This window comes from Gallinula chloropus (genome assembly GCF_964237585.1).
Source record: "Gallinula chloropus genome assembly, chromosome: 4".
Taxonomy (NCBI): Eukaryota; Metazoa; Chordata; class Aves; order Gruiformes; family Rallidae; genus Gallinula; species Gallinula chloropus.
Window position 1 is genome coordinate 39,510,914 of NC_140088.1, and position 26,801 is coordinate 39,537,714.

Consider the following 26,801-nt stretch of genomic DNA (forward strand, 5'->3'; position numbering starts at 1 on the left):
TTGCCTTCCTCAGCATTGTGCTGTCAGGTACCGTGCCTTTGGTGGTATTACTGTGTTTCCCAGCCGGTTCACAAGCTCCATGCTTAGAGCTGGGGCTGCTCGTGGTGTGTCTTACACGGAGCAGCCTGCCAGGGAGCAGCAGAGCATTTTCTTTCTATCGGGATTTCGTAGCTGCTCTCAGCAGAGACTTCCTGGGGTTGGTGCTGGGAGCCGGCGATGCCTGTGATCCCACACCCCTCCCCGCGGTGGATGCCTGCGCTCTGCTCAGTGCAGAGCGGCGTTGGTTGTATCGGCGTGACTTTGCTGTCCCCTGGTGTCAGCTCCACCTGGGGCTGTGGGCTACCATCGTGCAGGGCAAACAGTTTGTGTCCATATGACATGGGCGTATGGTTGTGAGTCAGCTGGGACAGCTGCCGTGAGGGTATGTGCCCTGCTTTCCTGCCTAGGTGTAAGTGGCATTGTGCAGCAAAACCAGCCTGCAGCCAGCAGTGATTCCTAAGTTGTTCCAGATAAATCGGCCAGAGCGCATCTGGGAGGGTTCAGCTCCTGCATTTCACCAGTGATAAGGGATGGGCTGTGCAGGGGAATGGGGGAAGGAGAAAACTTCTTGTCTGCCTCTTTATTTATTTATTTCCCTGCCCAGTAAGTCATTTGGGAGCAGGAGACTCATTCATCCCTTCATTTTAAATTGGTTTTATTTAAGGTTGTCCAGAAGGAGAAGCAGCGTCAGGCTGGTGTCTTCCAAGGCAAGTTCCCAGCGGCGCCTCAGCAGAGAGCAAGCCCCGCACCCGAGCCGTCAGGGACAAGAGGTGTCTGTGCCCTGCTCTGCAGCGGGTGCTGCTAAAACCGAGCTCCCAGTGCTGGCTGGGACACAGCTGGCAGAAGGTCCTGTGCCAGAGATGGACGGTTGGGATGCTGGTAGTGGCGACGCAGCCTGCGAGGCTGGTACGGGGCAGCTGTTGCCGAAGGGGGATGCGGGTGTTGACCTGCAGGACGGCTCTTCTGTCACCGTGCTGCCTGGTGGCCTGACAGCTGGGGACAGGGAGGAGAGCCCCAAGACAAAAGTGAGCAGCTCCACTCCTGAGGCTGCTAGAGATGGAGATCGTGACGCGCTCCAAGACTGGTCTGCTCAAGGCCTGGGAAAGGTGCTCCTCCAGGACTCTGACAGCACGACAAATGCAGCGCAACCCAAAACGCGCCGTTGCTCTGGGCGCCGCAGCATTGTTGGTGGCCCCCACAAGAGCCGCAGGGCTTCCCTGGCAAAAAAATATACACTGGCCAGTAAAAGAGGGAGCGTGATCCGGAGGTCTCTCAGCAGGGCCACGTCAAAGAAGGCAGCAGCACGAGAATCATCCTCGGCTTCCAGCAGTGTGAGCTGTAAGTTTCTCTCAGTTGTTGAGTGCTTTCATTTGGCTAAACCAGCTTCTCTGCTTTGGTGTGAGGGGTAAGCAGCTCTGGAGCTGCTCGCACCTGTTAACTCTGGTTCTGGCTCCTCATAGTCTCCTTGAGGTGCAATCTTCAGGTCCTCATCTGCTGTCAGACTGAGCCTTGGGCCATGTCTTGCTACAGCAGGTGAAGGAAGCGTCTGCTGAGGTTTGGCACGGGGATCAGAGGTTTGCTGGTGTAGGGAAGAGGGAAAGGGAAACTGCGATCTGGTTCTAGCCACACGTGCCATGTGGCCTCTCAGAAGAGGCTGATGCATTCCCTGGGGAGGGGCTTTAATTTCTGTGTCTTCTGCCAACTCTCTCAAAGATCTATAGGAACTGGATTTAGCTAAAATCTTCAGGGGAACTTAAGTGCTCTTTGGGTGAGTGGATGAACTGAAAACCAAATATAGCACAGTCATGGAGGGAGCAAGGTTCAGAAATCCGTGCTGTTCCCGGCAGCGCCGCACTCCTCACCCCCTCTGTTCCCACTGCTCCTGGGAAGGCTTTGCTATTTGGGCTTCCTCATGTTGTTGCATCTGAAGTCAGGTTGGCTTCTAATAATGCACTGAGGCCTTTGGTATTTAGTTCTGTCAGCTTTGAGTCACGCAGTCTCCAGGCATTTGTTAGAACACTTCAGCGAAGTGCTGTTACGGGGAGGGAGGGGGGTGGGGGGTGAAATCAGCCTAAATCCACATGATCTCTGCATAGAACTGTGGAGAAGCCAAAGTCGATTGACTGGGAAATGCTGTCACTGACACAGACGAGAGCGTGTTTGCGCAGCTGGAGCAGTCTGCAGGCAGAGGAGCTGCTGCTTCAGATCTCTGCCTTCCCAGCCCACACCAGTTTGTCAGTGACACTTGAGGGAGGTGGAAGTACTGGTGGGGAAAAGCTGAGATGAGCAATCGGCGTGTTCCCGGGGAGGAAAGCCTGCACGGAGACCTCGGCTCTTCAGGAAGCCTCGCAATGAAATCCCTGAGCTAGCTTGTGTCTTTCTTCTCCAGGTCAGAGCTCCTCAGAGGTCTCTGAGGAAGAAGATGTGACCAGCAGCATGAGGTGAGGCTGCCACATAAAAAGCAGGCAGGCAGAAACCACACAGCCCCGTGAGGAAGCAGCACGGGTTGCTGATTGTGTCACAGATGTTTGTAACAGCCTGTATGGGTGGTGGTGTCATCCGGGGCTGGGTGGCACTTCAGTGTGGCCCTTCCTCTACAGAAGTGCACTCAGAGCACGGGGAGCTTAGTGCTGCATCAAGGTGGGTCCTGCTGCAAGGTCCGAGAGGATATAATCCTGGAACTATATCCTGGGATTCCTGGCTGTAAGCGGCCTCCAAAGGGCCGGTGATGCTGGGGATCGGTCAGCTGTGCTCGGAGCCAGCGGCAAGACTCTGTTTAAGAGCTTCTTGGAAGTTCTGCAGAAGGGAACAAAGCTCATCTGCGTGATGTTGGTCCCATAACAGAGCAGCCTAGGTGTCCTTGGATTTCCCTGTGCTTTCCCTGGGGTCCTGTATGCTGGCTCCAGCATACTTTTGTTGCTGGTAGAGTTGAAATAATTAAAATAGTTCTTCTTTTACAGACCTGGAGTGCAACAGGATCCCCCAAGTGCCAAGGTGAGATCTGAGGAACAACATACAGACTCTGGACATCTTTTTGCCTGAGTTGATAACTTCAACTGTGTGTTGCCCATGGAAGTGGGAAATGTGGCCAAGGGATTGTTCTGTCCCATCCCTTCAAGGTCTGCAAAGGGCAGTTAGGCAGATGCTGCCCTTCTAATGCTTGGGCAGCTAGTAAAGCTGGTTCTTTCTCTGGCTCCTGGGGGGAAGAATCATTTTTGCCCTGCTAAGACCTCCTCAGGATGGAGCTTTTAGAGGTGCTTGGCCAGGTTCCCAGGAGTCAGCAGGCTTTTGCCTATGGGCTGTGCATGGTAATAGTGTGTTCTCAGCCCAGCTCTGCTGCCTGCCTGGTTTGAGCTGCAAAAATCAGGAGGGTGGCTCAAGCCAACGTGCTTTCCTTGGCTGGAACAGGTTGTTGTAAGCCTGCAGTGCTAACAGGACAAACAAACCCCTCCCCTCACTCCATGTTAGTGAAATGAGCTGCTCAGTGTCTGTACAGTGCAGTTCCAGCTGAGAGGGAGCAGGCTGGATGGCATTTGGAAGTGACAGGCTCTTTCAGGGCAGCAGGGCCATGGTAGCTGTGTTTTTTGGAGCAGCTGTACTATGAGACTGCTTGTTTCCTTTCCTACAGACTCCCAAAGACATCCTCATTGCAAGTGAGAGCACACAAGCTGCCAGCCCTCCTGCACAGCAGTTGCTGCCTCCTGAACAGCAGCCTGGGAAGAAGGAAGGTAACTTTGAGTTGGTCTCCCTCTTCTTGCATAAAGCCCCAAAGACACAAGGACCAGGAAGTCAGCATGAGGCTTCGTGGAAAATCTGGGACTTGGGTCTAAACAAAACTGCCTCTGACCAGGTGGTAACACTTCAGGGAGACTTTTGATCTCCTTAAGAGCTGAGGGAGAAAAATAGATAAGCAAGGTCATCTTCTAAATGCATCTAAGCCTCAAGACTAATGCTGGCCTGTCCAGCTTTGGTCTGTGCAGTGAGTAAGCGGGCACACTGGAAGGAAATGGCTCCTCACTTTGGAATCTTCCCTGCAGTGTGATGTCTTGTTAAAGCACCTTGATATCCCTTTCCCTCTGGGTTCGGTTATCTGAGGATTTACCAGTCCTGTTTGCTGACACTGCCTGAAACCAAAGAGGTGGAGAGAGCCAGGCTTTCTGTTTGGGTCTGATAAGTATCTGGAGGGGTGGGAAGAGTACCTGGAGGCCTTTTGGTGAGGCAGGTCATGCCTGTTGAGAAGGGTCTCTACAGGATGAGTACTGCAGTATGCTTCACAGTGCAGTATACAACACTGATACTCCAGGTGGCCATCCAGGCTTCTGGTTTCTCAGCTTGCTTACATACTACGGGGCTGTGAGCCAGAGACAGAACCGGAGCCTTGTATGGGGTGCTAACTACAGGTTTCTTCACAGGGAGCTCTGTAAATCCGAGCAGCGAGCCCCAGAGCGAGAACCAGGAGCAACCCCACTGTGCCAAGGCCCAGGGAAATACCTCGTGCATCTGGTATGAGACATTTGCAAGGAGAAGGGATGTGCTCTGGAAGGTCTTGGGCCTGGCTGTCTTAGCAATTTGGTTCAAAAGCCTTGGGTGTTGGTTTCCCTGCCTTCCTTCCCTCTTCAGGTGGAGCTCTGAGATCTCCTTGGGCCGGACCTGAGCCTTGTTTGGGTCTGGGAGCCGGGTCTGGCTTGGGGAGCAGACACATGAGCTCACGCACAAACCAAAGTTGACTAAGATTAGCACAGTTAACTTGCAGTGTAGATGTGACTCTGGCTCACAAAGGGGTGGTCCCAGAGTAGGCAACACGAGTAGGTGACTGATCTACTTATTTTTATCTTGTGCTGGTGTCTGGAATACCTGGCTTGTTTCCTCACCGCTTATCTCGCTGCTCTGTCACTGCTTTTAGCTTTGCTCCCAGCCTCCTGTCCTGGTTTTGCCGGTGTGAATTTATTGCGGGTAGTGTCTGGGAAAGGGAGCAACAGCTACCTCTGTTCTTACAAGGATGCTTAGCACCACATGATGGGTAGAGAGCTGCAGCCTCCCTGGGGCTGCTGGTGGATCGGACCCTGATGGTGCAGTGATGCTATCCCCCCCCCTGCGCGGCCCTGGAATTAGGGGGTGTAAGTGAAGTCACTCTGACACAGATAAATCTGAGCACCCACAGTCTCTACAAAGCATGTGAAATGCCACTGGTGAGGCGAGCCAAACCGACTGGTTGCAGACACAGGGGTGGTTGCTGTCCTGTCCCAGCTTCTCACTCCAGGTACTGCTTGGGTGTTTCCCTGCAAGCTGGTGTGGGCTGCCCTACCCTCCTTCACGGCTGGATGGTGCCCCAGGGCTGGCAGGGCTCAGCAGCAGCCATGTCCTCTGCTGGCAGTGAGTAGAGAGAAGCACGCAGCACAAGGAAATGCTTTGGGCATGGCTGGGGAGCATAATGGTCACTTAATGTCCCTCCTGCTAATGCCATCAGGACAAGAAGCTGCAAACAAGCTATGGGTGCTCTGTGGAATGGGCAGCAGCTGGCGAAAGGGCACAACCTGCCTTCAGATGACAAGCACAAGAACTCAGCAAACCGCACGCCGCCACCCTCCTCTCCAGCTAGCAAGGTGAGGGGGATACCATGGCCCTTCTTCGCCTCCCTTTCCCTGGCAGCTACTGACTTACCTCCATTTTCTCCTCTTAGGTGGTTAGACCATGGAAAAACTTCCTACAGGCTGTGCAGCGAAACCAGCTGCTCGCAAGCCCAGGGCCTACAGGACATAGGGGTGTTGTGAAGAACTTCATCAAACGCAATACTCCCACCCGACCTGATCTGAAGGTGCGTCAGCCTGTCCCACCTCCCCTCGCAGGGCTGGAGGAGGGGATCAAGTTTGGGGCAGTGACTGGAGGGACCATTTGCTTAGAAAGGCATAAGCCCTCATAGCAACTCAGAATCCTGCTTTGGCCTCCGTAGGGGAGGGAAACTGGAGGTGCTGCCCAGCCTAGTCTGTCCGTGCACACTGGTACTGGCTGGGGGTTTTTACCACTGACCCTCTTCCTTGGATGCAGAGGAACCTCAGCTGCTTCATCTCTGGCCAGCAGACCCATTTCATGTTCCAGGGCTGCTGAACCACAGGACAGTGGGAAGCTTTTCTTGGCAGCAGAACTCTGTCCTTGTGTCAGTAACAGCTGCAGGGCTTCAAGACACACCTGGCATGGGGTCAGGCAGCAGGTTCCCTGCTGCATGCTGGTGAGGAGCCCAGAATGGGGTGCGGGTGCCATGAAAGGGGGTTCAAGTGTTACTTCCAAACCCCCTAAACATTTCTCTGTCTCTCCTCTACAGGGAGATTTTGTCGTAAGTAGCAACACCCTTACTTGGAGGGGCTGGAACATTATAACTCTCAGCTCTTCCCCTCACACTGCATCCAAGCAGCTCTTTTCCAATACATGAAGTGGCCACACCAGTGGTGAGGTGGTGGGGTCTCTTTGCTGGTGTGTTCTGCTGGGGCTGGGAACTGCTAGGAAACCTTCTGGCCTCCAAGCACTGTGCCCCTTCTCCCCCATTCTCCCAGCTGCTGATGTGGGTAACGCTGTCCCCAGCATGAAGCATTTCCTACGGGTGGTTGCCTGCCACAGGAGCGTGCAGTTCCTTGCCCAAACTTAGTCCCACAGCTGAAGGACAGAGGTATCTCCCCCCCAGCCCTTCCCACAACTCTTCTGCTCTTGTTGCTTGGATAAGCATCACTGCCAAGCCTGTGTTGTCTCTTCCCTCCGATTCACTTCCCATCATGGTAGTTGGTGTAGTCTGAACTCCTCTCCCTTCAGGAGAAGGAGCGGCAGAGGCTGGAAAGCCTCAGGAAGAAGCAGGAGGCTGAGGAGCAGAGGAGGAAGAAAGTGGAGGAGGAAAAGATGCGTCGGCAGGCAGAAATGAAGCAGTGAGTTGTGTCCCTCACCTCCTGCTCCTTCCTTGCCAGGCAGATGGCACTGCTGTGCCCTGCCTTGTGCCTCCTGTGGGGATGGAGCCCTTTGCGAGTGGTGCTGCCTGCCTGCCGCTGTTGTGGCTCGTGGGGTAGCAACTGAGTTGGTGCAAAGCTCCTGCTGAAGTCTGAGCTTAGTCCAGAAGTGAGCTGAGGCTAAGCTCAGCCAAAGCTTTCCCCTGTGGCAAGTCCCCGTTCCCGGTCATCCTCTCTGCTTGAGCAGACAAGGCTAACAACCCCTTCTTGCCTGCGTGCTGCCCAGGAAGAGGGAAGAGCGCATGAGGAAGGCACTGCAGACTCAGGAGCGGCTGGAGCAAATGGAAGAAGAGAAGAAAAAGCGGATGGAGCAGAAGATTTTACAGAGTGATGAGAAGGTAAGAAGCGTGACCGAGCTTTGTGCTGCTTGGCACTGTGATGCTGTCTTGGTGAGCTGTGAGACCACACAGGTGCGAACAGGCCACCAGCATGATGCGTGCAAGCACAGGACCGCAGCTGATGGTGAGTAATCCAGTGGTGGGTAAGGCTGCGTCAGACACTGACATTCTCTAACAAGAGGAGGCTTTTGTTCTCCACACCTCTGTGGTGGTTCTGAACCCTCCCATTCTGACTTGCCACTCTTATGGTGCTCAACTGTCCTGTGAGCAGGCCCTGCAGAGGAGACAGCTGCACTCAGCTTACTGTCCCCTCCAAGTGAGCTGCTCACACAGAACATCCCGGACAGCGAAGCCGTGGTGCTTGCAGGGGGTTGCAGAGGATTGCTGGGAAAGAGCAGCTACTGAGCAGCCAAGGGATGTGTGTGGCTAGCAGCCTGGGCCATGTATCTATCTGTGCTGTGATGGCTCTTTAAAGCCTTGCCCGGCCCTCTCTTGAGGATGGGTGGGAGACGAAGAGTGTGCTCAGATGGCCATTGATGGCTCCGTGCCGTTCTCATACAGCCATGCGGGTTCTGTGGATGCTCTGCCTGCTTCCTCCCGGCCGCTGCCTGTTGCAGGGGGATGGTGGCTTGTTTTGGGGGTGGACTAAAGCAAGCTTTGGAAAAAATCAGCCTTTGAAAGGAGCACAATTCCTATGTGTTCTGCTTTTCCCAAAACCTGAGTTTTGACCAAAAGCATGCACCCAGCCCCAGCTAGTCCACTGCTGTGGACACACCAGAGCTGCTCCTGGGCAAGGCAGCAGGGGGTGAAGGAACTATGCCTGTAGGGCTCAGCTGGCTTTCACATCCCTGTGCATGCTGCAGCACTGCCAGCAGAGCAGGGCCCGGGCACTGGAGCCCCTTGTTCCACAGAGAAACGCTTACAGGATGGAGATGTGTGTTCTGGGGTCATGTTGCGGTGTCTCTGCTCCCTTCTCCCATTGCTCCAAGTGATGGGTGTCTCTTCACGTGGCCTGTGGTGAACAGCGGACTTGCTGTGTGAGGCTGGTGCTCGCCAAGCCGCTTGCTGGGTGTTGAGTCCTCGGTCTAGTTAGGACATGGGGTATCAGAAGCCATCCTCATCCTCCCTCCGGATAAGGTGCCCTTGGGGCAGCAGGGTGATGTGTGTGCCTTTCTCAGGGGCGCCTCTTGCAAGTGCGGGACGAGAAAGCCGCAGAGGAGCGGAGCCGGGGAAAGCTGTCCAAGAAGCACGGGGAAGCCGATGCACGGAAGCAGAAAGCGCTGAGGGCGGTAAGAGCAGCTCTACGTCTTTCCCATGTGCAGGAAAGGAAGGGGGTAACTGGGAAACTGGGCACTGGTCTGTCCAGGGGAGTGGGAGATCCTGAATTTAGGGTCTGTGCCACAAGGCTTCTGTCTAGAGAGTTGCTGTTGGGTTTGAACACCATGGTACTGTGGGGACAGGAGGGAGAGACCACACAGCTGGCAGGCAGGCTGCAGAAGGCAGGAATGAGAAACAGCTAGCACGGGTTGTCTCAAAGCATTTGCTTCCTCTCCTCCTGCCTTAGCTTGCTGGAGGCTTACAATGGTTTTCTTTGTTCCTCTTCAGGAGGAAGATGAATTTGAGCAGCAAGAACCTCTGCAGAGAAAGAGACAGTTGGAAGTGAAAGAAAAAGGAAAGAAAGTCTTGGAACTGAAAAATCTTGTGGAGCAGCAGCAGTTGGAACAAGCGAAGGGGAGGTACTTATTTGCCTCCCTCCCAGGGAAGGGGGCTCGGGAGCAGGTGTGGTGGAGCTGTGAAAAGGGGATTGCTGGAACTGGGAGATGTGAGAGCAACAGGCTGCCCTAAAGGTTTGGGTGGCAAAGTGGGAGGCTGTAAGAATGCTCAAAGCAGGGCAGACACGCTTTCCCCTAAACTATGCTGTGGGTTTGTTTTTTTTTTCCCCCCAGGGACCACAAACAGCGAGGGAAGGAGAAGGGCCTCCAACCACAGCTGGAATCAGCAGTGTTTACCGGGAAAAACGTGAAGGTGGGGAGCCAGAGTCGTCTGGGAACATCTTCTCCACTGTAAACTAGGGAGGCAGAGGATGCCGCGGACTCGCTCTGAGATCAGACTTGTCTTCTGAGTGCTGGCCCTGAGGCTCTGGCACTCGCTGCTGCGTTGTTCAGGGGAACAAATGCAGTGACACAGGTGACGAGCCAAACGCCCTGCTGTGAGGAGCCAGGCTTTGTGCAAGGATGAGATGAGTCTGGGTGAAGTTTGGGTTGGCTGTGCCCTTGGTACCAGTAAGCCTTCTCAGCCACGTCACGAGGCCGATGACGTGCAGAGGCACTTGAAGGACGCCTCCAAATGGCATTCACTGATACTTACGTGAACAGGGCAGTGAGTGAGAGATTGTTTTCCCCCTACTGCATTCACCCATTGCTTTTGGAGATAGTGAGCCCCATAAACTTTGTGTATCATATGGCTTCATGTACCTTCCTATGCCCTTACACAGAGACTGTTGTGGCTTAAGTCAAGACTTGGTCACAAAATACCACCATTTTCTTTTCGTTCTACCCTCTTTGTATTAACATCCCTCTTCTGCCTGCTTCATTAGTAAAAGAAATCACACACACACCCCACCCCCCCAGTGCTATTCCTCTTAAGGATAAATTCCTTCTCCTGCATTTGCTCCGACTGCTCTCGCTCACCGCGCCCATGACATTCAAACACCTATTTGTGCTATGTAATTTTAATGAAGGTCTAAATTCTTCCTATGGTGCCAGCACCTGGGCTGGAGGGAGCCCCGGCAATGATCCTGCAGATGAGAGAGAAGATGGATGTAATTCAGGGTGCCTGCAGCTCTTAGCTTCCTGTTAGCTCTTCCCTGCTGAGTGGTACAGGAGGAGTAAACTCCTGGATTGAAACAGGGTTTAATGAGCGGAAATTTCTTCTCTTCATTAGGAAGAAGAGAGCCGGAAACTACTGCACCAGCAGCCTGGGCAGGAGAAGAAAGCCAAGCAACCAGAATCCATTGCTGCAGCTTCTAATGCCGGGCTCAAAGCAGTAAAGGTGAGTGTGGGCTCTGGAGACCTTGTTCTTGGTCTGAGCAGAGACAGGAGTCTCTTAATTCTGGTGCCTTGGCAGGAAGAAGATGGTCTGCGGGAGCCACAGCGGAGAGAAGAGGAGAAAACTGGGCAACCCGAAGTGTTGACTGTGGTCTCTGGTATGTGGCTGAGCAAAACCATGAAGGTGAGTTCTGCTTCCAGTACAGCCCTTAAAGGAAATGGGTCTGTGGTGTCCTACTGGCTCCTGTGGTTTGGAGCCAGCCTGCGGGTTTATTCTCCATCAGAGCCAGAGCAGGAAACAAAATCCTCGAGCGCAGGCTGCCGGGACTGTGCAGTGGGTGGGGGGTACCTGTCCTGAGAGCATGGTGGGAGCCTGAAGGAGAAACAAGTGTTTTCTCTTGGGAAAAGTGCTGGAAGTGGCAACAGGATGGATGGCAGCAGGCTGGGAGGGTCAGCTCAGCCCTCTGCAGAACCCACTCTGACTGTGGGCTACCCTGAGGCCCATTGGAGCCAGAGATGATAACTGGGGGGTGGAGAAAAGGCTGCTCAGGTGCAGATCCCTGCCTGTGCTGGGGATCCCTCCTCCCCTTCTCCCTACTCCTCTTCTGCATGTGGTGACTGGCATCAGTGCTCTGGGTTATGAAAGCCATAAAATGTGAAAGGGTCGGGGCTGTGTGAGCCAGAGCAGAGTGCTTAGGGGTGTGCTGTGTGTCCTGAGGCTTTCCTGCTTCTTGCAGGAGGGGGGAAAGGGCTTTAAGTAGTTACCATGTTGTTGAGCATGGTGTCAGTGTTTGAGCAGAGGCACGTGCATCAACACAGCTTCTTCATCCTGCTGGTGCCAGAGCTTGGAGGTGCTGCCAAGGGTAGGGCTGTGTGGCCGGGCAAGCTGGAAGCTCAGCTTCCTGCTCCCTTCCTGCTGTCTCTGGTTCCAGAAATCCATCTCCATGTCCTGCTTGGAGCCCCCCAAGGGTGTGATGGAATCCACATCCCTCAAGGCAAATGAAAATAACTATGGACTGGATCTGAACAGTGATGACTCCACCGATGATGAGAATGATCCTCGGAAGCCCATCCCTGCCTGGGCCGATGGTAAGTGCTGAGTTTGGTTCTGCTTCCTCTCTTCTTTCCTGGGAAGCTGGAGCTTCCCAAACTTGCTCAGTGCAGAGTGAGACTTCAGCAGTGCTGGTGCTGCTCTTGTGTGTGCTGATGTTAAACCAGAGACCTCAGAGGTGTGGAAAGAACTGGGGGTGCTGATGGACAACCAGACAGTCCCGTCCTGTGTGTGTGTGGCCTGCCAAGGCCTGTGGGACACCAAGGTGTTGAGGGTGCCTGGGATGCTGAGTGACTTTGAACAGGCACTGCTGGCACTGGGAGTGGGGCTGGGAGCAGGGCTCAAAGCTTGGCAACACGCAGGAGCCCTCGTAACACCTCACTCAGCAAGTTCCAGCTTCTGGGTGTGGAATGGGAGTAACTGTCCCACAGGGAACAGGGCACCTAAAGCTGGGCACTGAAAACTCTGTAACAAGTCTACCTCTCTGCTCTACTTGTTCCTGTAGGGTCACCACTCAATCAGGCTATTTTACACCAATACCATCACCCAGTGAACACTGACCAGCTCTTTGGGCTGATTCTGAGCCCAAAGCTGGAGGACATTTTTGGCAAGAGCAAGCCTCGCTACTTCAAGCGCACGAGCTCAGCGGTTTGGCATTCCCCACCTGGGACCAAATCTCCCTGCAGCCCCTCTTACAACTTCAAAAGCTGAGGCCATGAGGAACTGACTCAGGGCAGTCTGGTATGTCGGTTTGTTTTTGTAGTATGCAGCAGATTTACAATTTTAAGCTTTTCTTTAATAAAATATTGAATAAAATTTGTTCCTCTTTGACTATCCTCTCCTAACTGTGGTGGGATGATGCGTCTCTGTAGCTGATGTGCAACCACCAACTGTGGTTTCTGCAAGTGGAAATGCAGATATTGGAAGATGGGATGTTGTACCATTGCCTATTTTCCCCCTCACTGCTTGCAGAATCTCTCTTGCACTGGGAAGCTGTGCAATGCCTGTAGGGAAGAACAAGTTTCTTAAGCACCCCAGGGGCATAAGGTTTTTGTAACCTCCTGAGTCCTGATTAATGCTTTACCAGTGCTGTTCTCTGAAAGTTCTTGTGCCCCTTTGGCACACTGAAGCCAGAATTTTTCTCTTGCAGCTAGAGAAAAATCTCCTTGGACAGTTTAAGCAGCATCTCAAGGTCTTGTCACTGTTTGTTTCTTTTCTAATGGAAAACTGGAGCCTGGGCTCAGTCCTAGAAGCCTTTAGCCTAAGGTTGTGCATGGGCAGGAGCTGGATTGATGTGGATTCTGTGGTTTGGGAAGTGGAAGCAGTGGCAGGGTTTGAGTTGGGCTGTTTGCCTCACCTTCTGAGTGCAGCCTCATGCTCCGGGGCTATTTGTGGTAGCACCTTGCAGCCCCAGCAGTTTGGGATGGCTGCAGAGGGGTCTGAGGCTCTGCAGGGATGCCTGGGCCAGCTGCCCCTGCCACCCTGCTGCAGCATGCTGGGGGTCCTTGGGCAGGCTCCCCCCTGCTGCCAGGAGCTGTGAGGAAGATTCTCAGATGAAAAGGGAAAGTCCCAGAGATGCAGCCACATCCCCCACTTGCCATAATAACCTTTCCTTCCTCTTTCTTCAGTTCCCTCTTCAGCACAACCATGACCACAGCTGAGTGCTTCTCCCCCCATTGGAGGTGAGAGGGCAATGGGGTGTCTGGCCCTAAGCTGGTCAGAGAGGTTTTGGGGAGCTTTATCATGAGCTTGGTGTGGTTTGAGTAGCTTGGGAGAGTTTGCAACTGTCTTGGTGGAAGTGTTTTGCAGTCTCTTAGAGCTTCTAGTGGAGGCAGAGGCAGCAGGTGAGTTTTGCAGAGGCATAGAGCAGCTCAGCGGGTGCAAGCAGAGCTCCTTCCAGCTCCAGCTGCTTAGAGCTGCTCTCCAGGAGCTCCATCCTGCTGCTGTATTGCCCCTGGGCACACACCCCACACACACACACACCCCCCCCCCCCAGCTTTTCTGTCTGTCTCTGGTTCCCTCATGGTCCTACTGGACATCTGTGGGGCTCTCAGTGGCTCTTGCTCTTCAGGCTGGGTCCTGCAGGGCTCTCTGGGGTTCTCTCAGTGTCTCTTGAGATCTCTGGGGTCCTGCCAGGATTTCAGTGTCCCTTGGGTCTTGCAGCCTCTCTCCTCTTGGCACATTTCCACCCCTCCTGCTCTCTGCTGCTCCCACCCCAGCTGTACCCCATCCTTCCAGCTGCTGCACAGCTGAGTTGCACCGAAGTCACAACTCCCTCACCTTGTCTTGGATGGGTCAGGTTTTTGGCCTCTGTTTCCCAGGTTCCCCTTGCTCCCTCGGGAGCCCTTGTTCAGCCCTCTGCATCTCTTGGATCCACCTCAGCTTCCCAGGTCCTCTGGGCCTCTCTTAGCATCACTTGGCATCCCCCCAGAGGGGTTTTCCCTGTTCCTCCAAGCTCTCCTAGGCTCACCTCTCTCACTAACAGCTTTCTGGGGTGCTTTCAGCGGCCTGTGGCATCTCTGGGCTTGTTTAACCTCTGCAGCTGCCCGGGTATGCTCTTGTTCTGCCCATTTCCCATGGCTGCCTCAGGCCCTGGGCACAAAGACTGGCTGCTCCTGCCAGCTGGCTCCTGTCCCTCTCCACAATCCTCAAATTACCTCCTTAGGCCCCACCAGGGAGGAGATGGTTTCCTGACCCGGGCAGAGGATGGAGCCGTGGGGTCAGGCTCTCAGCAGGAGTTGGCCAGAGGTGCCCAGCTGCCGGGGGGGGTGAAGGTTTGCTGGCAGGAGGGAAGGGAGCCATCAGTCAGCGTCATGCTCAGGGCTGAGCGGGGTTTGGTTCAGCCCTGGGCTGGGGCAAGCAGCAGCCCTCATGCTGCAAGCTTGTCAATCAGGAAGCTCCCAGGAGGGGACCTGCCAGCACTTCAGCCACTTTCAGAGCCTCTCCAGCCCGGGCAGGTAGTCAGCAAAAGCCATGAGGCAGTTTTGGAGGGTGGGAAACGGGCTGGGCTGAGGTGCTGGAGGAGCCCCACTGGACTGTGAAGGGTCCTGGGTGCTTTCGTCCCCCCTGCTTTGGGGTGTGTACTGGTGCCCCTGCCTCTCTGGACTGGAGCTCCAGACTGGGCCTGAGAGCCAGAACAGGGTCATGGGAGAGGAAAAGCAGCGTTGCTCTTACCTGTGGCGAGAGTTGTACCGGTCCTCAGAGCAACTGGGAAGTTTAAATGGCCTTGTGCTTCGTTAATCCAGCTCCCTGCTTGGCTCCATAGTGATGCTTCTAGTGATGGGAGAGAAACCAACTGTGGGCCTGGGCAGCATTTCTGGGGGTGCACGAAGCCTGGGGGGTATTGGGCAGCATTCCTGGAGGTGTGGGGACTCTGGGGGTTCCTGGGCAGCATTTCTGGGGAGTTCTGGGCAGCATCCCTGAGGGTGCACGGAGCCTGGGAAGTTCTGGGCGGCATCTCTGCAAGGTGTGCAGACCCTGAGGGGTCCTGGGCAGCATCCCTGGGGGGGGGGGTGACCCTGCATTGGTCCTGGGCATTGCTCCTGGCGCAGGAGCCCATGGAAGTGTCACGGCATTCCAAGGTTTCTGGGAGGGGATCTTTATTTAACATGGATATAACACAAGGACTCTTCACAGTAGTACGTGACCAAAAAGGAGAGGGAGAAGACCTTGGAGACCACGGGACCAGGCAGAAGTACAGAAACCCTCATCACATCAACATACAAATCACAGTGAACGAACCACAGGGTTGTGAGGATAAACCTCTGCAGCCAAAGTGCGTTGCCAGCACCCACGACCAAACGCTGAAGGCTCAGCCTGATCCATCACCTCCACTCCGGTCCTGCCCACCCTCCCAGGACCCTGGGAATGCTCCAATCTGGACCAGTAACACAGGAAGGTGTCAGCTCCAGGCAGGAATTTTCAGGGGGTCACCCAGAACCTGGCCATGCCAGTTGGAAGGTACTTTGGTCACTAAGGTCTCCCAGACCCCTCGTCTCTGGAGTATGAGATCCATCGGGAGCTGCTGGGGGAGTGCTGCTGGTCAGATGTATCCAATGTGCAGGGCAGGTTTTACATCTTTCAGAGCATCCAGCTTCTGTACTGTCTCTTCATTTAACCCAGACTTCTTCAGCCTTTTGGAGAGAAGGAAAGAGGTTAAACCCACTAAGCTACTGACTATCAGACGTGACATTGCACAGCCAAAACCCAAAATGTCCAGAGAGCAGCCTGCATCAGGGGGCCAGGGGGGCAGTTCTGGAGTTTGGCCTGTGCCCTGGCTGGTTCTGCCCCAGCAAGCTGAGAGCGTGGGGCAGACTGAGGCCGGGGCTGGTGCATGGACCCCTCCCGTCCGGAGAGCCGCAGCTGCCCCAAGGCACAGAGCCCCCAGCATGGTCCCATCTGGGCAGCCAGAGCCCAGCACCACCGTCCCAGCACTCGCTTGGCTGGCTCAGGGCAGCCCCTTTGCCGCGCTGGACAGCGCGGGCACTGCCAGCCTCAGGATGCAGAAGGTGCCTCACACGGAGCCACCATCACCCCTGCCACCTGGCTTTGGGGCTGAAACATGTCCCCTCTCCGATGTGCGCATCAGCAGCATGTCCCCAGACGTCACCAACTGCAGTGGGTCTAATTCCACTGACTCCAGACGTGAGCAGCTGGTAGAGCTGCAGGGGATGGCAGGGCAGCTGCCTGCTGGCTGGCAGGAGGCTGCATGAGCTCTGGGCACCATTGCAGCACTTTGCAGCTCAAGCAGCCCGGCACCTTGGGAAGTGGGCAGCTGGAGTGACTGCAGCTTCATGGAAAATTCTCTCCCACCCCCCACCACTGTCCCATCTGGCCAGGAAGGCTGGGAGCTGCGGTGTGAGGTGACTCAGGCCGTGCTCAGTCTGCGCTGGTGCCCACAAGGACAGGAGCCCTGTAGCCAGGATGATGCCTGGAGAATCCCAAAGTCCCTTACCACAGCCTCTGTAAGAAGCAGGGGCGCTGCCTGAGTGTCTCACACAGCAGCTGCACACTGGCATCTTCCAAGTCATTGTCGGTCAGGTCCAGATGTCCCAGGCTCTGGCTGGCACTGAGCACGGCACAGAGGTCCTCGCAGCAGGAGCCAGTGAGTTGGCATGTCCACAGGCTGCGTTTGGAGAAAGGAGACAATCAGATGCTTCATGCACAGTCTGTCATGGCCAGAAACTCACCCGTGCTGCCTATGCCCATGCCCAGGTCCTCCAGATGCCCAAAAGCAGCTTCAGGGCCACTCATTCCAGAGACTTGCTCCAGGCTTCTCCTGAGGACCCTGACTCTGTGTATAGTCTCCCCAGGATGGGAAAACATCCCTTCAGATGGGCACTGATGGAACTGGGCTTCCTCTCATCTGGAATCCCCGCAACTGTGTCTCAGCCACCAAGTACAACTGGGATGCTCCCTGAAGGTGAACGCCTGAGTCCAACCGAAACGTGCTGGGCACAGGGACGGTTGCAGCCACGGCAGTGAGCAGGGACAGCTCTGAATCCTGTTATCTTGCCTTGGGCAGACAATCAGTTGCGTCTCGCTAACAAATCCGGAGCCTTCTATCTCTAAGCTGTTAGACCCTGGCTACAGAAGCCCTCGGGAAGGCGCCCCAACTGCCCTGGAGAGGGATGGCCATGGGGACACTCACCGGGACAGCACGGGTGAGCAGCAGAAGGTCCCTGCAGAATGCCCCCCAACCCTGGATCCTCCCCCAGCCCCTCACCTCAGTGTCTGCAGCCGGCAGGCGGGATCCTGCAGGCCCCGGCTCAGCAGCTGCACGCCTCCATCCCCCAGCTTGTTGCCCCCCAGATGCAGCTCTGTCAGGCTGGGGCTCGTGGGGAGCACCGCGGCGAGATCCTTGCAGCTCGCCTCTGTCAGCTGGCACTGGCACAGCCTGTGCAGGGGGCAGGCGGGGAGAGCAGCGTTGTCATGGCCGCTCCGCGGGCACCAACACCCACAGCCCCCACCCACTCTGGATTCGGGTCTGCCACAGGGGTGATGGGGAGGAGGACATGTGAACCCTGGGAACCACCCCCATTTTCTCAGACACCTCGCTCCTGTATTCCCTCCTGAATTCCATAGGTGTTTTCCCTGAGTCCTGTAGTCCATGCCCCCTCCCCACAGGTACAGGCAGCACCCACAGCCCCCACAGCACTGGCAGTGGCGAGGGGTTTCTCAGGTGCTTCAGGACCCACAAGCGGCCACCGGCCCTGGCAGCAACACGTCTCCTGTCTGGGGGCACGGCAGCCCGTTCCCTTTGTCTCAGCATCGCTGCTGGTGGTAAAACAGTGGCCAGAGCTATGGGCTGCAGCACCCATCTTCGCTCTCTGGCTCCAGCACTATCCAAGCAAAGGTGCCACTCAGCACCCCAGTGCCTTCGGTGTCCCCCCCAGCAATGCTCCCCACCAGCCCCTCACCCCAGCGTCTGCAGACGGCAGGCAGGATCCCGCAGGCCCTGGCTCAGCAGCCGCACGCCTCTGTCCCTCAGCTTGTTGTTCCCCAGATGCAGCTCTGTCAGGCTGGGAGTGGCAGGAAGCACCCTGGCGAGATCCTTGCAGCTCTTGTCGGTCAGACGGCACCCCCACAGCCTGTGTGGGGATCAGAGAGGTGGCTAAGCCGGGCTCAATGCCCTGGCTGCCCCGGCTCCCAGAACAGTGTCCACAGCTGTTTTCAGCCCTGGATGTGGTCAGGCTGTTCAGGCAGTGCAGCTCAAGGCGGAACAGCATCCTGCACACTGGCCACAATCATACCCAACAGACTGGGGGGAAAGCCGGACCTGCCAGCGCCCCGCTTTCCCATACCAGAGCTGCTCCAGCTGGCTGCCAGACCCCGCCAGTGCTCCGCACAGCTCCCGCACGCCGCCGTCCTCCAGTGGATTGTCACCCAGGTTCAGCACCAGCAGGCTGGGCATGGCACCCAGCACAGCGCCCAGGTCCTTGCAGCCAGCGGCTGTGATGCTGCAGGAGCCCAACCTGCCGGAGAGATGGTGGTGAGGCTGCCTGCCCACTGCGCTGTCGCGCTCCTTCCCGTCACACCAGCTGGAGGAGACCTGGCTGGCGTTGCCAGGTGGCTCCTGCAGTGGCTCAGGGGGAACGCTGCCTTGCAAAAGAGGGGGGAGTGTCTCCATGCCCCCTCCCCACCCCTCTCCCAAAGCCAGTGTGTTCACCAGTGTCTGCTGCCGAGTTTCCTTGTTTGGCATCCCTGGGTGCAGCGATGCTGGGAGCAGCCCCAACACACTCCAAAGTGTAAAATGCACCCCAAATCCTCAAACCCCAAGGGGAAAAATGCTAACAGCCAGCCCGGTGATCCCACTGTGCCAGAGGGTGAGAACAACAAGGTGAAGAGACCAGGGAGTAAAGCTCTGGGGTCAAACAAGTAATATCGCTTGATTGGGTGCGATTACCCCACCTTGCTTTTGGAATTTCAGGGACTGTCTTTCAGGTCCCATTCTTCTGGCTGAATGCCTACCAGGGAAATGTAAACACCACCAAAGCAACAGAGGGGAAATGGCTGGCACCACTAAATGACACTTCATCCCCTTCCCAGGAATGGCCCACAGGGTGAACCTGCTCCCTCAGTTCCACATTCCTGTATGTGCGTGGCCAGCCCTGTCCTGCTTGGGAACACAGGGACCCAAAACCACCTACAGTTCCAGGGTGAGATCCCAGGGAGAATGTGCCCAGGGTGCCAGGGACACCCACAGACAGCAGGGACCACAGCACAGACCTCTCCTCCTGCTTCTCTGTCTGGCCTCGGCACTGAAAGTGCTGGAAAATCTCCTACTTAACTACAGCATCTTAGCAGAAGCTCATTCATTTGAAGATGTGGAACTAAATTAACTTGATGGAAAAGGCAATAATAAGGTTCAGGCTGCCATGACAAGCAGGTCTGCAACGCCTCACACTGTCATCAGCGACAGCAGCGTCAGCCAAAGAGCCTTTTCCCTTCCCTCTCCCAGGCACTCCGGGACCAGCATCCCTGCAGCCTCCCCGAGCCGGTGGCATCCCTTTACCGCAGCGTCTGCAGTTGGCATTGGCCACGCCTCAGCCCCTGGCAGAGCAGCTTCACGCCACCGTCCCGCAGGTCTTCGTTCCCACCCAGGTCCAGCTCCGTCAGGGTGGGGTTTACGCTGAGGACAGGGGCCAGGGCCCCGCAGCAGGCAACAGTGAGCTGGCACTGTTCAAACCTGTGAGAGAGGAGTGGAGAGGAGCCACAGGGCTCAGCACAGCTGCCCGGCTGCGTGGAGTCACCGGCCAAGCCCTTGCTGAGACAGCCACTGCCAGTGATGCTCACAAACAGGGCTGGTCCCCGTCACACCACGTAGCGAGCCACGGCGACACGTCATCACCCTCACCAGGCAGTGAGGAACGTGGCCAGGCTGGCACCCACCAAGCCAGTGCCCATGGTCCCCACAGCAGTGGGCTCTCAATGGCTCTGTGCAGAGCCCTGGGCACTCTTGTCCCCAGGCTTGGCTTGGTGTCCCGTTCTGCCTGGCAGAGGGGAGCAGCCTACCTTAAACTCTTTAGTTTACAGCCTGACTTTTCCAAGGCTTCACAAAGCTGGTGGATGGGTGACTGCTTCCCCTCCCCTTGCTGTTGTTCCCTGAAAACAAAGGAGAGAGACATCCTGTTGCTATTGCAATTGCTACTCCTATTTCTGTTTCTGTTCCTGTCCCTATTCTTACTGCTAATCTATTCCTATCCTAATCTATTCTATCTATCCTAAATCTATTCCTACTCTTATCCTATTCACATCCCTATCCCTATCACACTCCTTCCTATCCCTATCCCTATCCCCATCCCCATCCCCATCCTTACCCCTATCTCTACCCCTATTCCTATCCGTGTTCCCCATCCCTGTCCTCATCCCAGTCCCTGTTCCTATCCCTATCCCTATCCATGTCCTTGTCTACCTCGCTTCTTGGCCACCGGCTGCATCCTTGGGTCCCACCTGTACCCCTTGCCAACATGCCCATCGTGGTGGGAGAACCAGCCCTGCTGCGGGCTCCTCTTTGGGTCCCCCCCCGCTAAGGGATTCACTGCTTTGCGGACCTTATGCACCAGCACAGACACTTGGCCTTCTGCAGGCCCTCACGGTCCTCGGGGTTGTCCCACAAAAAGCAGCAGTGCCCCAGATCAAGCGACTCCAGCTTGGAGAAGTTCTTCACGCTGAAGGAAAGGACCATCTGATCGAAGCGGTTAAGGTTGAGCCCTCGTAGGCACAGCCCCGTGAAAGGATCCAGGGCAGTGGCCACAAACTGCTCGTCCTGGAGCTCATACAAGCAGTGGCAGACCTCCAGCTCGCGGATCACAGCTGTCTCCCGCAACAGAAGAGCTAGGGCTGTTTTCTGCCTGTTTTGCAGCCAAACCAGTAATTCCTGCATGATCCCGGACGTGATTCCACACCCCATCTCCTCCTCCAGCTCCCTCCTGTGCTCCTTGTTTAATAGCCCAAAGAGGAACCGCACTGTTAGCGTGAAATAGTTCCTGGAGTTGTCGTAGCTCTCCAGCAGCTCCTTCACATCCCTGGTGGGACTGTCAGGGGGGTCCCATGCCTCCCCTTCATCTTTCAGCAGGTAGAAGAGCGCAGCAAAAAACTCCTGGAAGCTGAGGTGGATGAAGCTGTAGGTGCTGACACAGGAAATGTCCCTCTGGAAGAGGTGCTCGTTGAGGAGGAGTGGGAGGGCTTCTTGCTGGTGCAGGGTGTACTTCTGTACTTCCTTCTCCTCAAAGAGGACCTTCTGCTTCCAGACACCTTCTGCTGCCAAGCAGCACAGCCTCCTGAGCACACTGGGCATGCCTTGCTTCAGCTGGCTGCTTAAAGACCGGAGCAGGGCGGAGAGGTAGAGGATGTAGATCCCCGTCGTCGTCTTTGGGCTTTGGGTGAGACCCCTTCTGCGGCTGAGCTGCTGCTTCAAGACGGTGCAGACAATCCAGCACATGATGGGTACCAGGCACATGGAGAAGAGAGTCTCGTTAGCTCTGGTGAACTGGAAGGCAGCAGCTGCCTGCTCCATGCTTTCGAAAAACCTGTAGAAGTACTCCTTCCTCCCTGTCTCTGAGAACCCCAGGATTTCCGCGTAGCGCTCGCACTTCAGGCAGCTGCCCAGCTTCTGGAGGGCGGCCGGCCTCGTGGTGATGAGCAGGGAGCTCTCAGGCAGCAGCCTCCTGCGGAAGAGGCTGCTCAGGATGATTTCCACCGGCCTCTTCTCCCAGGGCTGGGAGCACAGCTCATCCTGGGGACAGTCAAAGGAAAAACGGAGCTCGTCGAAGCCGTCGACCACAAACAGGAGCTTCTCCGGCTGCCCCAGCATCTGGATGAGTGGCGGAGAGCTCCCAGGGCAGCACTGTGTGATGAGGTCAGCCATGCTGGCCTGGCTGGTGAGGAGGTTGCCCTCCCGGCAGTGGATGTAGAAGACGTAGTCAAACTCCGCGAACAGCACATCGGACGCCCAGTCCACCATGACCTTCATGGCCGTCATGGTCTTGCCCACACCCGCAGCTCCCAGGAGCACAACCACCTTGGGGATCCAGCCATCAGGGCTGGGCTTGAAGAGATCCCTGACAGTGATGGAGGAGTTGGCTTGCTCCTTCATGACCTCCACGTGTGTCTGTCCCATGGCCATGATCTTGTGCTCCCGTTCATCCTCGTCAAGGTGCTTGTTGACAATCACCAGCTTTGAATACCTGGTGTTCAGGCTCACGCTATCGCCCACCCGGGTGTTCTGGTCTTTTATCTGGCTGTACGCCTGGCAGATGGCTTTTTTGTAGCTCCTCTGGTAATCTGGAAGGGTGGGAGGCCACCTCACATGTCTGCAGATCGCAGGGTGAGCATCAGTGGACCCCCTCACTCTTCATCCCACCAGCACCTACCTGGTGGCGCTGAACCCAGCAGAGGAGCAGAGCCCAGGGCTGTAAGAGAAAGGGGTGTCAGCAGGCAGCATTGCTGAGGCCCTGACATCCCCACATCCTCCTCCATCTCATCCTCCCTGGAAGAGCCTACCCCTCACCCTGCCACGGGGACTCCCACCCCACCTCCCTATCTGTAGCATCCCCCCAGCCCCACACCCAAGCCGTGGCAGACACAGTCCCCAGGACACGATGCCCAGGACCCCACCAGATGAGACACTCACTGGGGAGCCACCCGGCCTTCCCACCTTTCACTCTGCTTTCCCGGAGCAGGTTGGCGACGTTGCGGACATGGATACGCTCCAGGACAGCTGTCGCCATGTCCAGGGCATCCTCTGGACCGTAGAAATCCATCATGAGGTTCTTTGTATCCAGCGGGTCGGCCTTCTCCAGCCGCATCCAGGGAATGCGTCTCCGGTTCCCCAGGTCTCCGTGTGACAGCATATCCCGGAACCTTTTAAAATCCACCTCGGAGAGATCTTCCAGGGTGCGGAGCAGCAGATCCCCGGCAGTGCCATGGGGGGTCTCTCCTCTCAGGGCACTGTGCCGGCTGCCACAGGCCCCCATGGTGAGACCCCCAACACCCGGCTAACACACAGCCCCGTGCCTGTGATGGGGGACAAGGTTTGAGGGAACCATCCGTCAGGGACCCTCCCTGGGCCCTTAGCCCAGCCTCCTCCCATTCGTGCTGCCTCTGTCCCGGGATAGATGAAGCCCCCCCAGCCCCCAGCCTCATCCTCCCTGCTGTGCTGCCTGGGGGCCATGGGGGCTGCCTGCTGTACCCCTGCCTGCTTCCCCCAGCAAACCATCTGACAGGAGCACAAGGGGAGGGGGCCAGGCGCTTACCACCCAAGACTCGCTACAGCCATGTCCCACCACATTAGCAGTGTCCTCTCTGGAAGAGCTTGGTCCCTCCAGGAGAACTGTGGCCTACCAGGAGAGAAACGTCCCCACCAGCACAGCCATATCCCCCTGGGAAAGCCATACCCCCCCTGGGAGATCCATACCCCCCAGCACAGCCATATCCCACAGGCACAGCCACCATATCCCCCCAGGACAGCCGTATCCCTCTGGCACAACCATATCCTCCTGGCACAGCTATATGTCCCCGGGACAGCCATATCCCTCGGGACAGCCATATCCCACAGGCACAGAAATATCCCCCTAGCACAGCTATATCACATGGGCACAGCCATATCCCGCCCCAGGACAGCCATATACCACCAGCACAGCCATATCTCCCTGGTACAACCATATCCCCCCAGTACAACCATATCCCCCCGGCTATGTTCACTGGGATAGCCTTACCTGACCAGCACATTCATACCTCACAGAATCACTGAACAGTCAGGGTTGGCAGGGACCTTTGGAGACAACCAGTCCAACCCCTGCCAGAGCAGGATCACCTCCAGCAGACTGCACAGGACAGCACCCAGGACCACAGAATTTGAATGTCCTCAGAGATGGAGATTCCTCAACCTCTCCGGGCAGCCTGTTTTCACCAGTAAAGCCATACCCTCACCAGCACAGCCATACCCTCACCAGCACAGCCATACCCTCACCAGCACAGCCATATCCCACCCAGACACCCAGACCCTCACCAGTGCTGCTATCCCACACCAGCACAGCTGTACCTCATCAGCACAGCCGCAGCCTCCCCAGCACCACCATACCTCCCAGGCAGAGCAGGGTCCCTTCCCGCGGAGCAGCACTTCACAGGGGTACCTGTGTCCCTGATGTGGTGCCACTGTGCCTGTCAACACAGTGCTGTGTGGGAAGGTGGGGACTTTATAATCAACTGCACAGGACTAATCCGGTGACATGCAAATGCACTTGCCGTTTCCTGCGCAAGCAGTTTCACTTCCCTCCCAGGTCAATTTTCACAATGCACATCTCTACACTTTTTGTCACCTTTTCTTATCTGTTCTTCTTAGTGTCATCTTCTTTCTCACGTCACAGAGGAAGTTCACGCCGGCACCCGGCTGCATCAGCTCAGCTGCCATCAAGTCCTGCTCAGCTTGGGACATACCAGTGACCTAAAATGTCCGAGGCTGGGCTAGGCTGGGGGTACAGCGGGTGGCTTTGGCCACATCTCCTTGAAATTCACCCTGCCACGGAGCTCAACGTTGGCTCTGGTGTCCCATGTCCAAGGCAGCATCTGGTCGACTGGCTCACCATCAGCTTGGCTTAAAGGTGGAGGTGGCCCTACCGTCCCTGGGACCTAACCAGGCAGCGGGGTCCGGCGATGGGAACCGCTCACGGCACGGGCGTGTTTGTCCAGCAAAAAGCTTAAAGACTTGAGCTGCCACAGAACCAGACGGAAGATCCAGTAGGATTGCCAGAGCTGCTGCCAGGGCCGAGGGGCCACCTTGAAGGTGAAATCCGGGCTGCAAACCGCCCCACGACCATTTGCCCGCCCCTGCCAACGAAAACAAGCCTTAAGCAAACAGTCACATGCGGCTTTGTCAACACGCGCCGGTCCGATGGTCAGAGTGCAAACACACCTGGCACTGCAGGGAGGGCACGGTGGGGTGGGCTGCAGGGCCTTCCCCTCTCCCCCCGGCAATGCTTCTGCATCCCTGGGCGAGGGGCAGGCACAGCACAAACAAACCCAGCGCTTTCTGAGACCGAAAATGCCAAAATGACTCAGCAGGAGGCAGTGGCACCGGGTGCGAAAGGGAACCGGGGAGCGGGGACTGGGCTCCCGCCTGCGCCACAGCCGAGGGTCGTGGAGATGAACTGGAGTGCAGCTGGGGAAGGCTCCAGCTGCCCTTAAGAGCCAAACCTGTGTGGCTGACCACCAAGGGCTTTGAGGCTGCACTACCCCACCTTGGCTGTCAATCCTGGGCACTGCTTCGGGTCTGGAATCACAGCCGCCATCTGCAACTGCGCAGCACCAGCCAAAGAAGCAGCACTTTGGGTGTTGCCATCCAAGCCCTCTTGCTGCCAGGATCCCAGCACGCTCCTATTTTCCTGAGGGTTACCAGTCCCGCAGCCACAGCGCACAGGTTGGGTTAAATCAGTGACAACTCAACGGTCGCTGAGCAATTCCAAAAGCCAAGAACGCTGATGGCTGGTCTGATGTGCTGAGAGTGATGCTGGGGAGAGTCCAAGCCAGTCCTGCCCTGCACAGTTTTATTGCTCAAGTGCCGGTGGCACAGATACTGGTCGCGTCGTGGGTGTCACGAGGCTTCGTGGGGCGGATGGGTGGTCTCTGCGCTTTGCGGTCAGCCCGGCAGGGCCAGCAAAGGGTTCAGCCCCTGGCACCACACCTTGGCCCCAGCGCCACACAGAGCAAGCAGCAGCTCTCGGCGCAGCCGCAGCCGCAGCGCTCACTGTCTGCCCTTCCTGTGACCTTCCTGCCCCACGGCACAAACTTCGGGCTCCCGTTTGGCAGGTGCTGCTCGCAGCGGCATGGGGCCTTTGCCAGTAGCCTAATGCAAAACCAGCCCCACACCGTGCTTCCAGCCAGCCTCAGCCCTCCAGGAGAAGCCAACGGCTGGGGAAACCTGTGGGCAAGTTTGGCAGTGCAGTGCTGGAGAGGACTTGGGATGTGCCCAAACCCTCTTCCTTGGGCTCTCCCCATCGCTTACCAGCACAGAGGATGTACGGCCACTGGCATCGCCTGCAGCCTCATGCCATCAAATCCCAGGCTGTGCTGGGTTTGCAGGGACCTTCAAAGCCATCCAGTCCCACCCCTGCAGTGAGCAGGGTGCTCAGAGCTTCATCCACCCAGACCCTGAATGTGTCCAGAGATGGGGCTTCCACCTCCACCTCTCTGGGCAACCTGTGCCAGTGTCTCACCACCCTCAGAGGGAAGAACTTCATCCTCATGTCTCACCTCACCCTGCCCTGCTCTAGTTTAAACCATCGCCCCTCGTCCCATCGCTCCCTGCCCTTACAAACAGCCCTGCCCAGCTTTCCTGTAGGTCCCTCAGGGACTGGAAGGGGCTCAGAGGTCTCCCTAAACCCTTCCCTTCTCCAGGCTGAACCAGAGCAACTGTCTCAGCCTGTCTCCATAGTAGAGGTGCTCCAACCCACGGATCATCCCTGTGGCCTCCTCTGGACCTGCTCCAAGAGGTCCATGTCCTTCTTGTGCTGAGGGCTCCAGAACTGGACACAGCACTGCAGGGGGGGGTCTCCCCAGAGCAGAGCAGAGCAGAGCAGAGCAGAGCAGAGCAGAGCAGAGGGGACAATCCCCTCTCCCAGTCTGCTGGCCACACTTTGTGTGATGCAGCCCAGGATGCCATTGGTCTTCTGGGCTGCGAGTGCATGTTGATGGCTCCTGTCCAGCCTTGCATCCATCAGCACCCCCAAGTCCTTTTCCACAGGGCTTCTCTCATCACATCACCCCCAGCCTGTGCTGGTAGCCAGGATTGTCCTGACCCACTTGTCCTTGTTGAGGTTTGCATGGGCCCACCTCTCTA

The 26,801-nt window shown here is 56.5% G+C and overlaps 2 protein-coding genes across 4 annotated transcripts; one reads left to right on the forward strand and one right to left on the reverse strand.

Moving 5' to 3' along the window:
• The first annotated feature begins 2,301 nt into the window (after positions 1 to 2,301).
• On the forward strand, positions 2,302 to 12,295 carry LOC311191583 (inner centromere protein-like). 2 transcript variants are annotated; one of them, XM_084263805.1, is made up of 15 exons: positions 2,302 to 2,480; positions 3,000 to 3,033; positions 3,668 to 3,767; positions 4,452 to 4,542; positions 5,507 to 5,642; positions 5,720 to 5,854; positions 6,841 to 6,950; positions 7,255 to 7,366; positions 8,545 to 8,655; positions 8,972 to 9,102; positions 9,313 to 9,391; positions 10,310 to 10,417; positions 10,493 to 10,597; positions 11,346 to 11,502; positions 11,970 to 12,295. In XM_084263805.1, the coding sequence occupies exons 1-15, from the start codon at positions 2,476 to 2,478 to the stop codon at positions 12,173 to 12,175; spliced, it is 1,620 nt and encodes a 539-aa protein (XP_084119931.1). In that variant the 5' UTR covers positions 2,302 to 2,475; the 3' UTR covers positions 12,176 to 12,295. The 2 variants fall into 2 exon arrangements, with proteins under 2 accessions (XP_084119931.1, XP_084119932.1); XM_084263806.1 differs by lacking the exons at positions 2,302 to 2,480; positions 3,000 to 3,033; positions 3,668 to 3,767; positions 4,452 to 4,542 and adding an exon at positions 5,220 to 5,412.
• Positions 12,296 to 15,038: 2,743 nt separating this feature from the next.
• On the reverse strand, positions 15,039 to 24,305 carry NLRP6 (NLR family pyrin domain containing 6). Of its 2 annotated transcripts, none has more exons than XM_084264171.1 (11): positions 24,286 to 24,305; positions 22,623 to 22,981; positions 22,339 to 22,377; positions 20,518 to 22,249; positions 19,979 to 20,068; positions 19,479 to 19,652; positions 18,268 to 18,438; positions 17,884 to 18,054; positions 17,190 to 17,360; positions 16,419 to 16,589; positions 15,039 to 15,597 (listed from the first exon to the last, which is right to left on the reverse strand). In XM_084264171.1, the coding sequence occupies exons 2-11, from the start codon at positions 22,939 to 22,941 to the stop codon at positions 15,507 to 15,509; spliced, it is 3,129 nt and encodes a 1,042-aa protein (XP_084120297.1). In that variant the 5' UTR covers positions 22,942 to 22,981; positions 24,286 to 24,305; the 3' UTR covers positions 15,039 to 15,506. The 2 variants fall into 2 exon arrangements, with proteins under 2 accessions (XP_084120297.1, XP_084120296.1); XM_084264170.1 differs by lacking the exon at positions 24,286 to 24,305 and adding an exon at positions 23,702 to 23,854.
• Positions 24,306 to 26,801: the final 2,496 nt, after the last annotated feature.